The sequence below is a fragment of the Cercospora beticola genome, chromosome 4 (assembly GCF_033473495.1).
Source record: "Cercospora beticola chromosome 4, complete sequence".
NCBI lineage: Eukaryota > Fungi > Ascomycota > Dothideomycetes > Mycosphaerellales > Mycosphaerellaceae > Cercospora > Cercospora beticola.
The window spans coordinates 3,079,015-3,094,114 of NC_088938.1; the positions used below are offsets into that span (position 1 = coordinate 3,079,015).

General features: G+C 52.8%; 8 protein-coding genes across 8 annotated transcripts; 3 read left to right on the forward strand and 5 right to left on the reverse strand.

The window, feature by feature from the left end:
* Positions 1-1,844: 1,844 nt before the first annotated feature.
* RHO25_006853 (uncharacterized protein) lies at positions 1,845-2,834 on the reverse strand (the record flags this gene model as incomplete). The annotated part of the gene is made up of 1 exon (XM_023597649.2): positions 1,845-2,834. The coding sequence occupies one exon, from the start codon at positions 2,832-2,834 to the stop codon at positions 1,845-1,847; it is 990 nt and encodes a 329-aa protein (XP_023452784.1).
* Positions 2,835-3,166: 332 nt separating this feature from the next.
* RHO25_006854 (uncharacterized protein) lies at positions 3,167-3,784 on the forward strand (the record flags this gene model as incomplete). Its single annotated transcript, XM_023597650.2, has 2 exons — positions 3,167-3,281; positions 3,372-3,784. The coding sequence occupies 2 exons, from the start codon at positions 3,167-3,169 to the stop codon at positions 3,782-3,784; spliced, it is 528 nt and encodes a 175-aa protein (XP_023452787.2).
* A 1,141-nt stretch (positions 3,785-4,925) lies between these two features.
* On the reverse strand, positions 4,926-6,709 carry RHO25_006855 (uncharacterized protein; the record flags this gene model as incomplete). The annotated part of the gene is made up of 5 exons (XM_023597651.2): positions 4,926-5,290; positions 5,361-5,840; positions 5,894-5,925; positions 6,016-6,321; positions 6,381-6,709. 5 exons carry the CDS (start codon positions 6,707-6,709, stop codon positions 4,926-4,928), a joined length of 1,512 nt encoding a protein of 503 aa, XP_023452786.1.
* A 1,008-nt stretch (positions 6,710-7,717) lies between these two features.
* On the reverse strand, positions 7,718-8,841 carry RHO25_006856 (uncharacterized protein; the record flags this gene model as incomplete). The annotated part of the gene is made up of 3 exons (XM_023597652.2): positions 7,718-8,303; positions 8,369-8,520; positions 8,581-8,841. The coding sequence occupies 3 exons, from the start codon at positions 8,839-8,841 to the stop codon at positions 7,718-7,720; spliced, it is 999 nt and encodes a 332-aa protein (XP_023452789.1).
* A 488-nt stretch (positions 8,842-9,329) lies between these two features.
* RHO25_006857 (uncharacterized protein) lies at positions 9,330-10,268 on the reverse strand (the record flags this gene model as incomplete). The annotated part of the gene is made up of 1 exon (XM_065602850.1): positions 9,330-10,268. The coding sequence occupies one exon, from the start codon at positions 10,266-10,268 to the stop codon at positions 9,330-9,332; it is 939 nt and encodes a 312-aa protein (XP_065458922.1).
* A 454-nt stretch (positions 10,269-10,722) lies between these two features.
* RHO25_006858 (uncharacterized protein) lies at positions 10,723-11,886 on the reverse strand (the record flags this gene model as incomplete). Its single annotated transcript, XM_023597653.2, has 1 exon — positions 10,723-11,886. The coding sequence occupies one exon, from the start codon at positions 11,884-11,886 to the stop codon at positions 10,723-10,725; it is 1,164 nt and encodes a 387-aa protein (XP_023452788.2).
* A 540-nt stretch (positions 11,887-12,426) lies between these two features.
* On the forward strand, positions 12,427-13,043 carry RHO25_006859 (uncharacterized protein; the record flags this gene model as incomplete). Its single annotated transcript, XM_023597654.2, has 4 exons — positions 12,427-12,542; positions 12,641-12,749; positions 12,808-12,861; positions 12,942-13,043. 4 exons carry the CDS (start codon positions 12,427-12,429, stop codon positions 13,041-13,043), a joined length of 381 nt encoding a protein of 126 aa, XP_023451841.1.
* Positions 13,044-13,568: 525 nt separating this feature from the next.
* Positions 13,569-14,848, forward strand: RHO25_006860 (uncharacterized protein; the record flags this gene model as incomplete). The annotated part of the gene is made up of 2 exons (XM_023597655.2): positions 13,569-14,701; positions 14,773-14,848. The coding sequence occupies 2 exons, from the start codon at positions 13,569-13,571 to the stop codon at positions 14,846-14,848; spliced, it is 1,209 nt and encodes a 402-aa protein (XP_023451840.1).
* Between the last annotated feature and the right edge of the window lie 252 nt (positions 14,849-15,100).

Here is a 15,100-nt window from a genome sequence, read left to right on the forward strand (position 1 = left end):
GACATCCAGCATGACGTTCAGTATATCACGGCTGAGACGGAGAAACTCTCCATCGAAAAAAGCTTTCCACCCTGATCCCTCTCACGCGTGCGCGCGCGCAAACACGAGAAGCAGAAGTCCAATAATCCCTCTCCACAAAGCCACCGCGCGACGCCACACTCCTGAACCATTGGCCATCGAAAGTTCATGTTTTAGCAAGTGCCAATACCATACGGGATTTCTATCGTCTCCACCGCCGCACGTTCGGCAGCCGCAGGCCGAAGGATGCAACTCCGACGCACGCTACACAGCAGCTGCTTTTCTAGCTTCTTCCTTGCGGTGGCTCCTGCTCATCAGTTGTGGATACGATAAACCGGAGCGAAAGTGAAAGAAAGGTAAACGATGAGGCACAGGAAATCGCCACGTTTACGGTCAACGCTTCCTATTCGTAAGCGCGAACCCGCTCGCTCAGCATCCATTTACAGAGGGCCCGAATATGGGACCGAAAAGAAACCCGTTGCGCCGGTAATGTCACGTCCACGGCATTGCACCCGCCGTCTGGCTCACGAGAGGAACGATAGATGGGGATTCATCTCTCTTCTGCGCATGTCCAACTTCACGCGTAGACTGCTTGATCAACTCCAGGGACGGCAAAATCTCAACTCACAATCTGCAAAAATCTGCAGAAATGCAGATCACATTCTATGCAGATTGGTCGTAGATATCAGTTTCGAGTACATGATGCTCCACTCATCGAGGGGAAAAGCTTCGGTCCCTGACTCCCTGATCTTCTCACGTGGAGACCAATTGCAGCGACGTCTCCGCATCTTGAGAGAATTATATCATGTGGAGTCACCAGAGATCAAAATACTGGAGCATCGAATAATAATGCGCACGAAATTGTGATTTGTCTCCGCGCCAAGTCGAGCCAAACTGTGCATCGCCAGGGGAGAGGCTGCTGGCGGCGGTCAATCGTAACTCTATGCTATCGTTGCTGGCCCGTGGCAGATGGGTGCCTCATCGTCGTTGGAGGTCTGGAGATCTTGACGTAGAGTCCAATTGCATGCATTACGAATGTGCTGGTGCAAGACTATCGCGCACAGTCGACTCTCCTGTAGCTCATGGGCATCGCACCATAAACGGACGATGTCAAGGTGATCCGCAAGGTCTTGCCATTGGGATTATCGAGAGCGTTGGCTGTTGGTGCTGATCGTTGATCGTGTGCCGGTAGAGTCTCTGGTCCACACCGTTCGGCGATGCGAATCATAGATCAATTGAAGAGCGCACATGCCTAGTAGGGTAAGGAGTAGCTCTTCCTTTCAACGGCACAGTCACAGCAGTAGTGATGAACATTCTGTGCGTTGTAGCATGTCTCCAGTGCCACGTGTAGGTCTAGAGCCCCAGCTCTTGTTTGGTAGCGAGTATTCTTGCCCGATGAGACCACTGGGGAGCTTTGTCTAGCAACGAACGCGGATCGTCGATATCAACACAGAGCACTGGCGAACTCATGGTACCTGCAGAGACATTCATCATGTGCAAGCTCATGCTGGACACCACCTCAGCCGATTGGAGTCGGCACCCGTCCCTGCGTGCCTCTGAAGTGAGATGAGTGTTCCAGACCACCGGCTCTGAGGCGTCACATTGGGTCACTTCGCAGCGCCATGACGTGTTGTGCAGAGATGAGCTCCTAAGCTCCAACTGCACTCCGAAAAGTACGTGTGGCTTGATCCAGCACATCTCTCAGCCAGACTCGCGTCACTCGCCAGACTTACGAGAGCCGAGATTTCCAGATTCCTTGTGCCACTCCACTATTGTGCCTCGTCGCACATCTCGCTGTGCAGCGTCTCCTCAAAGGCACACTCAACTCATCGTCCTCTGCTCGACAACCATCCGGTGGTCAAGCTTCCTGGCTCGCCCATCGCGTTTCTCCAGTCGATGTTCAACAGTCCTAGGGGCACCTTACTGCCCAGATCCTCGCTCTTATCTTTCTCGGTCACCAAAAACATGACCTGCTCCACATCCTGCGGTTTCAATACTACCGCCTCTTTTCCCTCTTCTTCGCCATTCATCGCTTTCCCGCTAACGCCTTCGCTCTCCTTTAACCAAATCTTCTCCAATACAATACTCGACTCTCCGATGTTCTCCAATTGAGCCTCCAACACCCACTGTCGCGGAGCATCTTTTTCTCGAATCTTGCGCTCTGTGACTTTTGACCGCACAGCGAGAAGTTGTTGCGAGACGAATTGGTACAGTTTGCGGAATGTGCGAGTTCGTCCTCCGCTCGCTGCTGCTCCATCTGGAGTGTGGAGTGTTTCGGTGTAGCTGATTGTCACCGCGAGGACGTACTGTCCTTCATCCTTGAGCTCGTGACGAAGCGTGCGCTGGAGTGTAGTGCCTGGTTCTATGTGCTCCTCCTCTTCTGCTGATGCTTTGCCGTCCTTGTCTCCGCTTTCTAGCTCAAGAGCGATGCCTGTAGGCTGAGTGGGTGTCTGAAGCTCGGCGAGGATCTTGATCCCACTGACAGTCTTGCGTCCGGCGCCATCTCCAGCCGGGAGCTCGTTGTTGACGCATAGGGTGCACGTGAAGGTCTCGCCGACATAGGCTGCGCCAAAGGCGGAGGGAAGTGTGAGCGCGGTAGTCAGCGGGAAGGTAGAGTTCTCATCGGCACTGGGGTAGGCCAGCGAGGCATTGGGAGGGATATCGAGCCCATTGCCAAAGGAAGTATGTGGCAGCGGCGTCTGCGCAGCGAGGGTTGGACGCGAGAGTCGCAGGACCTTGAGCGAGAGACTGTGAGGCCCAGACACAGTGCCTGATCTCCCTCGGGCGTGCTGGGGAGCATGCGGCGGTGCCGCCATATCGGAAGATTGTGGATGTCGTTGAGGAAGTCGAGGCCTCTGTGCGTTGCTGCTACGTCGTCATCGTCGTGATGCTCATCGCCGCTCCGGCGCGGTATCACCAGATTCACCAGGCGAAGTCGATGGCAGCAGGGATATCACAAATGACGGCGGACACGAAGCCAATTACGTTCCAGGGTCGAGGCATCGGCATCGGGTCCGAATAGCAGCCATCGCGATTTTCTCTCCCACTCGTCGATCTCTGCTCCTACGTCAGAGCTATACCGGTGACGAAACGCCTCATTTTTGCGGACAAGCATATGCCCACGGCAACAAGCCCGGCCACCCACGAGATGGCGCATGATCAACAAAATCATCATGCTGGCATCGTCGATGGTGGTGGCAAAAATGATTATATTCTTCTCCAGCGCTTCCCACATTTGCATTTAGCTAGCAATACCCCCAAAGGTAGGCCTAAAAGGCGATGATTCCAACATCATCTGTCTGCGTGAAGCATTCTTCCCCAGCCTTCGGAATCGTGTTGACAGAGTTGACTAGGACGAGGCGTCGTTGCGGGGGCACCCATTCCCTCTGGGACGGTCATCGATGTCTCGCCGGTGCTTGTGCTGGGCATAGTGGAGAATATCGAGCACATAGAGCAGACGCAGTTGTTCAACTACACCTATAACTGGCCGTCCAAGAATTCCATAGGAGAGCCAAGGACCGCGCAGGCCGTTGTCTTTGGTCTCGGATCGATGTTCAATCACTCTGCCGAGGAACAGAATGTGGGCTGGAAGCGGGACCTGGAACGACGAGTTATCGTTTACCAAGCCTTGAGAGACATCCAGGAGGGAGAGGAACTCTGTATATCATACGGGGATCATCTCACTTTTGTCGATGCGGACGGCCCAAGAAGTCCGGTGACAGAGGAAGGCAGCGAGGTCCTTGGAAGGATCTCCGTGGAAATGTGACCGGCCCCGGAACCAAGATGAGGAAGCTCGTTTCTGGGCAATGTTATGAGACCACGGCACCAGATATCCGGATGCTACAGGAGTGGGTGATTCTTTCTGTCAGAGGGACGAACCAGTGGACGGATTTCACCTGCGAAGCATTCTTCCAGCATCGGAGCTGCGGAGGCGGTGGTCACAGTCCGGCTCCGGAAAATGTACTGTTGCATACTGTACAGATTGTCTTAGCATCTAAGGTGGCAGTATCAACGTTAGCAGTCATATTTCATCATTTACGGATTACGAGAGCAGTCTACTCCCTTCGATTGCAGTGTGAGAACCGCAGACAGGACTAAGCCATGCCGAAAGCACTTCAGGAGAGCATTTCGCCGAATCTTAGCGCTTGAGAAAGAACTCAACGTCCTCACTGCGCCCTTGACTGACGGACATAGGCTTCTTTGGGCGATCATTGAGTGAAATGGCTCCCAGGCAAGCCTCCAATGCACCAGGGTCGAATGCCTTGGGGGTCGTTGAAACCGACGGCGAGCGACAGATCACAGCGAGGCACCAAGAAGGCCATACATGCTAGCAATCGATCAAGCGATAATTGTGATGCATTACAGGACCGATCAAGAGATCTCTTGAAGTCTTTTCCCTGCGCGAGGTTCGTCAGCTGCAGAACCCTCAACGAACGCTTCACATGTAGGAATTTCACAAGCTAGCCTACTCCAATGGGTAAATCCTGGTCCCGAATCCACAAAGCAACATTTCTGGAGATTTAACATCGTGAAAAGTGTCTGCACACAAAAGTTACTAACACATCGCGATAAGCACAAAGGGCAACGCAAGAGCATTTTTTGTGATCACATATGCTCCCGCCAAGAACTGACGTTAACGACCCATACCGGCATATTAACGGATCGGCGCCCAACGACGCGTCGATGGACAGATCCATGTGGACCGCTATACCATGATCGATCAAGAAGCACTGGGCACGAAAGCGGAACTTCCGAGACCCGTGGACACACAGGCCTGATAAGCCGGACCTCAGGAAGCAGCGGGACATTCTCTCGTATCGTACTCATAGCCAACAGACCTGATGATTCATACCATTGCTACTTAGCCTCTGCCTGTTACACACTCATCATCCTTCCTCTCTCCCCTCTCACAACAAGTACCTATACGTCGGACTAAGATCGCCCAGCTCGGTCTTCTCGTGCTCCGTCAACCCAACATCCGTGACCGACTTGTCCCTCTGTCGATTCTGCGACCAACATGCGAAGCCATAGATGATACACGAAATGATGCTCAGAATCGTGAAAGCGATGCAGATCGAGTAGCCCGTCACATACTTTGGTGCGTCTTTCTTGAGGAAAGCGAAGACGGCGATGATACCGCCGATGTTGCCGAAACCAACTTGCCACGCGGAGCCGACAGAGCGGCGATGGTGGCCTCCGAGATTCATGTTGAACCAACAGACGATGACAGGCATGGCGGAATATGTGCCCATGGTGACGAGGAAGAGAGCCGCTGGAAATTAAACGTTAGTGATGTGATCCCTGCAAATTCGACTCAAAATCACAAGCTGTGTAATGCTTACCATATTGAACTGTATTGTTATTGTGAACACTGATCAGAATTGCAAATCCAGCAATGCTGATGCATGTACTGAAGACCGCGAAACCGAATCGATGTTTCGTTGCGTCCGAGAGCACAGCGAGCAGCATCGCATATCCGAATGCTGCGGCCCAAGGTGGTACGGAGTGGAGCTGTGTCTGAATAGGGTCGTAGCCGTAGCTTTGAATAATTCCAGGAGCGAAGTAGGCGTATCCGTAAGCTGGAACAATGAGACCAAAGTACATGAAGCCAGCGACGATGACCTTGTAGTCCTTGAAGACATTGCCGACGTCCTTGGCGGTGATGGATCGCTCGACGGCCGAGCGACCCTGATCCTTCTGGAGGCGAGCTGCAACATAGGCCTTCTCGTCGTCGCCGAGCCATTTGGCGTCTTCCGGGAAGCTAGGGATGAGGAAGAAGAACAGGAAGGAGACGGCGACTGTGAGCGCGCCTTCGAGGATGACTGTGGATGTACTTAGTGTCCATTACCGCAACGGAATGTCGAAGAGTACTTACAGATCCATCTCCATCCTTGATAGCCTTGCAGACTGTGTTCGACAAATGTTAGTATTCACTCGTGAGCGCAGCAATCTGAAACGAAGCTCTGACCACGTAAGCCGAGCTCTGACTTCACTTACCCATCCATCTTTCCAATAGCCGCCGCCAGCAACCCACCAAATGCACCAGCTAGAGTCGTAGACGAGAAGAAGAACGTGTATCGCTTCTGCGCCTCATGTCTCCGGTACCACATTCCGATCAAGTAAAAGCAACCCGGAAACATGCCCGTTTCGAAGAGTCCAAGGAAGAATCTGGTAACCAGCAAAGATTCATAGTTCTTCACGAGACCTTGCATGATAGTGACGAAGCCGAACAGGAACATGTTCAAGCTAAGCCATACATTTGGTCGGAACTTCTTGAGGAGGATGTTGCTTGGGATTTCGAAGCTAGGAGGAGTTATGTTAGCAGTGCATCTTTCGATTGAGAGTAGAGTAGATCAACGTACAGCACGTAAGGCACGAAAAAGATCACGAGCGCCGTATTGTATTCATTTCCTTCGAGACCCAACTCCTTGGAAAGTCCAAGGACATTGGCATTGGCGATATTAACTCGATCCAAGAAAGCCAAAAGGTAGAGAATACACAAGACCGGGATGATGTGGATATCGATGCGAGCTACCAGCTTGCGCTCTGTAGTATGCGGCGGACATTCGACATGCAAGTCTTCATCGTAGCCTTGGGGTTGGTAGGTGATGTCGTTGGGCTGCTCGAAACGTTCCGATGAAGTCGGCGAATGGGCGACCTTCTCGTCCGTTGAGCTGAACGGTAGCCGCATCTTTGGTTATGCGTCGATCTGTTGAGCTCGAGTCCAGGGGAACGGCAAGAAGCTGAAGTTGGACTTGATGAGTCGCAGCAGTGGTGCAGGATATGTCAGCAGAGTCACAGAAACGAGGCTGAACGAACAAGCTCGCGCAAGCCCGTCCAAGCGATTTCGAAGACTTTGATCGTGGCGTATTTTCAGCCGTGCGAGACACAAGAGGTGAATCAGACCTCAGAACATCCGAGATTGAGAGTGTCAGAAAATCATGAAATGTTGAAAGACTCAGCAGAAAAGTCGCTGAGATCTGCTTCGGCCGGCGAGACGACGTGCATGTTCTTTCGCTCGCGTGGCACGCATGTAACCGTAACCGTGGCAGCACTTCACGCTTGGTGCTGGCGGAAGAGCAGATCCTCTCCTCATTCTGGCGCCGACAAGCGAGATTGTGGAGAAGAAGGGCGGAGGATGCTGCACTTGATTCGCCGACCTCGGAGCTTAGGGCTCCGTTCCCTCGTGTCGTTTCCTTCGCGGGACGTTTGGTTCGGCTTAAAGATGGACGGCGGCGTCGGATTCGGGAGGCGTTGGGACGTTCACAAAGCCGTACTTTCAATGTTGTCAGCTGGAGGAAGTCGTGATGTTCTGCATGGGACATAGTCAGCACGATGATGTGGGTCTATACCAAGAGCAAGGTAAGCGACATGCTCCACACAATGCCTACGTCTTGGCAGTTGCGTCCGGAGAAGGTCACAGACTCCAGCGAGCCTTGCAGTACACAAGTTGGGAAGGTGAGAAGAAGATGTCGTGTCTCCCTATCCGAGACTATAATTTGCGCTATGGCGAATGCGAAAGCATAATCCACGAGTAAACGACGTGGGTCGCTCGCTCCCCGTTTACATCTCCGTGCATTATTCTGTTCTCATGGCAGTCCAACGCTGACAAACGTTTGCCGCAATTCATGGGCCTTGAGTAGTACGTGCCTGCCGTCAAGCAGGCCATGTCGTCTTGCAAAGCCCTCAAACCATGCCTCTACCACCATTTGATTCTCTCAGCGGTATCCCGACACGTGTTTTTGATCTTTTGCACTATGGCCGTGACATCCTCCAACTTCAGTTTCCTAGAACAAATGTCAGCAGAGAGTCCGTCTCTACTTGATGAACACCGGGCCTGCCCTAATTTGTCTGGGCCAAGACTGTCACTAATTGCCGCTTCGATATCCTGCAGCAGTTGCTCCTGACAATCCTCGAGCCTCGCGTAACCTTCGTGCGTGCGCCTGCGACCCTCACTACACTCGAGTACGGATAGAGGCCAGTATCCAACAACCTCGCTCTGGAACACTACAGGCGTGGACTTGTCGCTCGTCATGGTCACGTCCAGGGTTGCCCAAGGTTCTCTTCCGTCGTCCCTGCTTCTATCGTCAATGTGGATGCGGAACTTACGAAGGTACGCAAAGTCCTCTGCACGAAGATTGAGCAAGAAGAGCAGTGCCTCGTGTGCGATCGCAACTCTGGGCTCGGTCTGACCCTTTGCCGGGCCCTTGAACAGAAAATCAAGCTCGAAACGCGTGGACTTGTAGAAAGGGGGCAAAACCTCTGCTCGCATGAGTTTGCTGAGCCTATCGAACGTTAGTTGCTGGACCCTGTGATGGACGCTATTTGCCTGTGCAAGTGGATGTCTGACCTCGCCAATGGGGGCTGCGTACAGCGGGGCCAAACTACGTCTGGAAAGTTGGAGAAATAGTAGTCGTACACTCGTCCTCTCAATTCAGGCACCAGATCGCCCCATTTGTGGAACTTGGGGGAAGCATCGGCTTCCACGAGGCTCGCTCGCAACTGTACATCGATCAGCGTTCAATATAGCACGGCATGATTAGACGTTGGGATGGATGTTACCTGCGCATCTGTCGCCTTCTCCGGGTCCTCCAAGGTCTTACAAGCTTCGGCGAATTTTAGCAAATCATCCCGCTCCACGTAACGATACTCGGGGCGGGAGGTCCATTGCATTCGGCCGACTGAAAGCATCTGATCTCTGGACCAGTCCTTTGGACAATAATAGCCGGAGCGCCGAAGGAATTCGTCGAGTTCGCCTTCTTCTTCAGAACCGTAGCGATACTCGTCGAAGCGCCAGTAGCTGTCATTGGCGAGATCTTCCATGTTTCGCGACTGAGTTATGCCTCGACTACAAGCTCAGAAAACGTGTGAGACAGATCAGCGAGGTCAGACTGATTGCCAGAGGAGTAAGTGGTTGGGCGAAAGCGCAATCTTGTTCAGAAGTAGGTCTCAAAGACGCCTTTGCTGACACTTGCTGTGATGTCGAACTAAGTGATGGACAAGATTATCATGTAGTAAATTGAGCGCCGCGTTGAATCTTATGCTGGAAGAGCAAACTGGTCAACAAACAATCAAAAGAGTGCAGCCCCTTGCAGAGACACTGCAAGTATGATCTAGGTCATTCGCTAGATGATGTTAGCCAACTCTCTCCCACTGACATGCGGCAATCGGGATGTGCAGAAGCTGTTATGCGCGCCGGAGCTTTGTAGACTTGACCCGGCGTACTCCTGGGAAGTTAAGTGAGGGTTCAAAAGAGTAGGCGTCGAAGAAGTTTCGATACTACTTCTTGAACAGAACCGCCAACCTGAGGGTCACAAGACTGTCGTGTCGTCCTGTGTGAGAACTCCAGTATGCAGAAAGAGGCGGCAAGTACCACAGTGTCGGGGTGTCATGCGCTTTCGTCCTTCGCAATATGCGGCAGTAAAGTGAAGAATGTCCTCTGGGAGTAATCTTCCCTTCCCTTCTCTGATCATGATACCTTGACACAGGTTTTGGACATCGTGTAAAAGCTTCACTGCCCAGTCCGGTATAAGTTCTTCTTGCTCTGTGTCATGATACAGAGTGTAGTTGATCTTATAGCCCGATCCCTGCTCATTCAACGTGATGGACACGGATCGAAAGGACGGGCGCGGTCCATACTGGGCATGCATTGTCTCTTTCTTCTTGTGTGTGCCTCCGATGTGTAGCTTGGTGATGCAACCGATAAGTTCCACGGCTACGTGCTCCCAGAATTCATGCGAGCTTCGTGTAATAGAACGTGCCACACGGAAAGTGCATTCACTATAGAAAAGCTTCAAAGTCTCCGCACGAAGTTGCTTGCTGGCATGTGCGATCGGTGGCTGGCTGGGCTCGTAGAATGGTTGCTCGAAGTCCGCGAAGTGAGCGATATACACGCGGTTTCGCATTTCTCCTGGCAGCTCGAAGAACTGTGCAAAGGTCCGCTGATCGTCTGCTTGCTCAAGAGTTTCGATCAGCTCTTCTCTGGTATCGCCATTCCCTTCTGCCGAGCCTTTAGACACTTCCAGACCTCTCGCTCTGACGAACTCTCGCATCTCATCGTCGCTACATTGGGCATAATCTAGCAACCCAAGCTCCGAGCGTTGTAATTGTTTGCGAAGTTGCTCTTCGCTTGCGTCTGATGTGATTTGTGCTCCCCGCTTGTTTAGCACATTTTTGATCTGGTCCACGGACAGGTGGGAGTGATCTCGGACTTTCCAATAATCGTGACGGAGCTGTGCTTGTTGTGCCATGACAGGCGCTGCTTGGTGATGAACGAAGACACTTTGTGATCGGTAGATCAGCTGGTGTTGGGAAAGAGGTTGCGGTGCTCGAGGCTGGGCGGAAAGAGACGCACGGAGCACGGGATGACATGGTGTCAGGCGACCAGAGTCGTGGAACCTGCCAGCGGCTGGGCTCATTTCTGTGACAACAGCTGAAAGTGAGGGACCTGTTTGATTTAGAATTTTGATAGAAATACGTACGCATGTTCCGTCGACTGCGCCTTCGCAGTCATTCTCGACTACTCCTCAACGCCATGCTGTAGAAACGCCGCTCTCAATGCTGCGCAGGTGGAGTGTATCGTCTACCACATCCGAACTGATAAATGCCGCTGTGTTATGCAAAGCCGCCCGTATGTGCACATCGTTCTCCAACCACATAATTGCGTCCGTTCAACTCGCCCCGTTCTCGCTTCACTGTCATCCCTTAGCTGCTCTCCTCCTGTAGCGCCCTCCCTTCTTCCTGTAGCTTGCCCAGCGCAGCTTTGATCGACTCAAAAGTCAGCATCGTTGTCATTGCAGCAGGGACCGCTCGAATCATGTTTGTCCCCATGCCATTGTAAAATGCCCGCCATCCTTCCTCCTTTAGTATGATGCGAAAAGTGTCCAGCACGCCTCGATAACGCGGCTGATACGGCACGCCGTCAGTATTCGCAATTCTCCTCGAACCGGATATACTCTGACTGTGTCTACCTACACCATTGTGCGCGTACTCCGGGTGCAGCCTCTGTTGGGTCTGCAGTCGTGTGCGGAGTACTTCGTGGGGATATGTCGCGGATGTGGCGCAGACCTTACTAAGAAAGGTTGCAGCCAAAATGCCAAATGTGTTTTGTGCTTCCGATGCAGACGTAGGAGAAGCCCCCATTTCGACACCTGTGAACTGTTGTTTGAAGTACTCGTACAATGGGAACTGAATCGCAACATGGGTAAGTCCGAGGAGGGCCGGTGCAAGTCCCGAGTAAAATGCTGCCAGACCTTCAGACCTGTACATCTGTCGGGCAGCGTCCAGCGTGCTGGAGTAGTGCCAGGGTGTTCGATGGCCGTCAGAGGCCGTGCGTGATATTTGCGACATTAGTCGAGTCTTGATCACCCAAATAGGATTCGTCGTGATGGTACTGCATGCTCCAGCCGTGACCGATGCATAAACTCTGGCCAGCCACTTGTCCCTATTCGTTTCGCCGTAGCCATGTGCGTAGAAATATTCCCGGCTACTGTCATAGACGGCCATATAGACAGCCCAGGTTGGCAGATACCCGAGCAGCATTGGTCCCAGTCCGCGATACATGCCTTTCACTCCATCTTGCCGAATGATAGCCCTCGCAGTTCCAATCATACCCCGGTATACTGCGCTGGCAGGCGGACCTTTCGACTGCAAGTTCGGGTTCAAGAAGGAGCCTTGTGCCTGCAATTTCGTCTTGATCACGTCCAGCGGACATGTGACAATACCACTCGCCATGCCGGCCATTGCCCCCGAGAACGAGTTGATGCTCGCATTGGAGAGCCTCGTCGACCATATTGCAAGCTTCGGGTACGGCGAACGCTGCACCAATGTGGATCTTGTGTATTGGCCGCCATCGGATTGTGAAGACATGGCAGAACTCGGCGGGTCCTGCATAGCCCGGAGAGGGCACTATCGTAGGGAGTATATCCTCACGATCATACTCGAGGCGATGTGTTCCAGGTGAAGGAGGAGCAGCGGTTGCACAATATTCTGTTGAGTGGGCGATCGGGTCGTTATCGTGCGAGCGGCGGGGTCGGATGAAACGATGGGCAGTCCCGTGATCACAGGCGAGTTGCTGAGGGTTGGTCGCACAATGTAGTTGTAGTCATAGGCGTGAGAGGGGAAAGGATGGTGTGAATGTGTCGGTGTCGGCAGAGCGGGCAGAGTGAGAGTGGTCGCGAGGGTGGAGACACGGCCTTCTTGCGAGCTGTGACGTTCGGGTTTGGTGCTTTGTTGCTCACCTCAAGCTTTCGTCCGTCGGCGAATGCCCTGACCCCGTCAGCCGAACCGTGCGAGCCAATCAGCGCAAGCAATTCCTCTTACATTCAATGTCGAGAAAGTCTGGCTTCATATCATCATCCAACAGCACGACATCCCCACCACCGCACGACCTCCACGCCGCTCGCAATCATGTCGGTCCCGTCGCTCGCCCCCTATATCATGAAGCGGCCATGGCTGCACAAGTGGATGAAGCCATTGAGCCAGTGGTACTTTGACAACGCCGGATACAGGAAGCTGGGTTTGAGGTAGGGCGCCACGGAGAAGAGGAGAAAGAGACCAGATTGGACACAGGGACGAGCAGAGAGGAGTGTGGATCATGTGGCTGACACATTGGCTACTACAGGGCCGATGATCTGATCCCAGAGGAGAGCCCAGAGGCACAGCTTGCGCTCAAGCGTCTCTCACCTAAGGAGGCATACGACCGTGTCTTCCGCATGCGAAGAGCATTCCAGGTAATATAGGAGCGGGAACTTGAGGTTGTGGAGGACAGAATGGCTGATATATGGATAGTGCTCGCTCGCGCATCAACTTCTCCCTAAGGAGGAATGGACCAAGCCAGAAGATGTACGTGCAGATCGCACAGTGTGCAAGCGCATTGGATATGGGCGCCAGAACTGAGAACTGAAGTGCTGACTTGTGTACAGGATTACCCATACCTATCACCAATCTTGAAGCAGATTGAGATGGAGACCACGGAGCGCGAGGACCTCGAGAACCTGCAGATTACCAAGCCTAAGGCCAAGTAGAGAATCTGTATACTGGTGGCAGAAGTAACACGAGGTACGGAGCAAGACAACATGTGTATATATTGCAGCGCGCAGAAGTTCACAGCCTCGCTTTTGCTCAGGCTGGCATAGAGCAGAGGAATGATTGTATCAACACTACAACGAACCGTCTCACGTCAGCAGCTTTACTCTCTGCGAGCGATGCGACTGCATGTCTTGAGCGTCCTTGCAGCATGATGTCGAATGGGTGCTGTCGATGACATTTCTTCCCATTTTGGCCACAGCGCACATGACTTCGCGTTCGGACGCGCCGATCTGCGTCATTAGGCTGCAATGCGCATCTCCTTTTACAATCTCACTCGTACATTGCTGCGCAACTCATCAACTCTGGCTCATCTTGTGACTTTCTGCAAGAGAAGAATTCTGGCTCAGTTGCGCTTGCGTTGGCGTATAGCAACGCTTCAGTTGGTCGGTGCGTCCGTGCCCGCCAGTCGACGATTCACGTCACCTCGCCTCTCGATCACAAGAACCGACAGAACCATCACGATGTCTCTGAGAAGATCAACCCGTGTTTCGAGCAAAGTGATTCCAAACGAAGTTCCTAACGGCAAGCATGACCCATCGCCGGCCTCAATGGCAGTCAAGCGAGGCCGCAAGCGCAAGTCCACAGAAGAACAGGTAGAGTCCGCAATCCAAGCGATTGCGAACACTACTAAGACCGCGAAGGACGTGAAATCAATGCTTCCGCCTCCCGCAACTCCAAAGAGCAAGCGTAGAAAAGTGGCCCAAGATGCCGACGTCAAGCCACCACCTTTCACGCCTACCCCTTCAGCAATAGGTCTCATGACGAGCAACAGCACCCAAGGCCAGAACTACAGCACAGGCGACATCGACGACCCAGCTCCCCCTGCTACTAGGCCAATTCAAAAACACCACACAAACGCAACTCTAGTAACACCCGGCGGAACGCAGCTCCAACCAGCCTACTCCAACTTCGAAGAAGCCTCCCCCTCCAAACCCGGCCCCCCCAACCCCACCTCCAAAACCCTCCTAGACACAGCCTGCGCCCACCTCATCAAAATCGATTCCACCCTAACCAAAAAACTCAAACCCGTAATCGAACAACACCACTGCCACGTCTTCTCCCCCTCAGGTCTAGCCGAAAAAATCGACCCCTTCCGCAGCCTCTCAAGCGGTATAATGGCCCAACAAGTCTCCGGAGCCGCAGCCTCCTCCATCAAGAACAAATTCATCGCTCTCTTCCCTCCTGAATCCTGTCCTAATGGCTTTCCTCCACCTGCTCTTGTCGCAGCGACGGATATCGCCACGCTCCGCACCGCAGGTCTCAGTCAGCGGAAAGCGGAATATATTCAAGGGCTTGCGCAGAAATTCGATTCGGGGGAGATTACTACGCAACAGCTTATGACGGGATCGGATGAGGAGGTTATGAAGACTTTAGTCGCAGTGAGAGGTCTGGGGGCGTGGTCAGTGGAGATGTTCATGTGTTTTGGACTCAAACGGTTAGATGTGTTCAGCACGGGCGATTTGGGTGTGCAGAGGGGAATGGCGGCTTACATTGGTAAGGACGTGGGGAAACTTAAGGCTAAAGGTGGTGGGAAATGGAAGTATATGAGCGAGAAAGATATGTTGGAGCTTGCGGAGCACTTCAGGCCGTATAGGTAAGTGTCGGAATTAAGGCTGGAAAACCTCGGAGCCAGTGAGTGAATCATGCACTAATTCGATGGAACAGAAGTCTGTTCATGTGGTATATGTGGCGAATCGAAAATGTGTCGACAGCGGCGATCGAGGATAATGCCGAGGAGTAGAGAGGCTTTCACAGCTGCTGGAGGACTCAAATGGCAGACCATTACGACAACAAGATGGCATTTTCTTATACAGCTCTTGTACGAAGAAAAAGCCTTCTTGCAGTTCATTTGACACTTGCAGTACTTCAACAGCGGACTGACGTTCGTACGACAACAAGACCGCCTTTCGACATACTTCACTGCGCTGCATCACTTGATAACACGAAAGAACCTTTGAGCTTTTGTGAAAGTTTCCACGCCATATCGACGCTC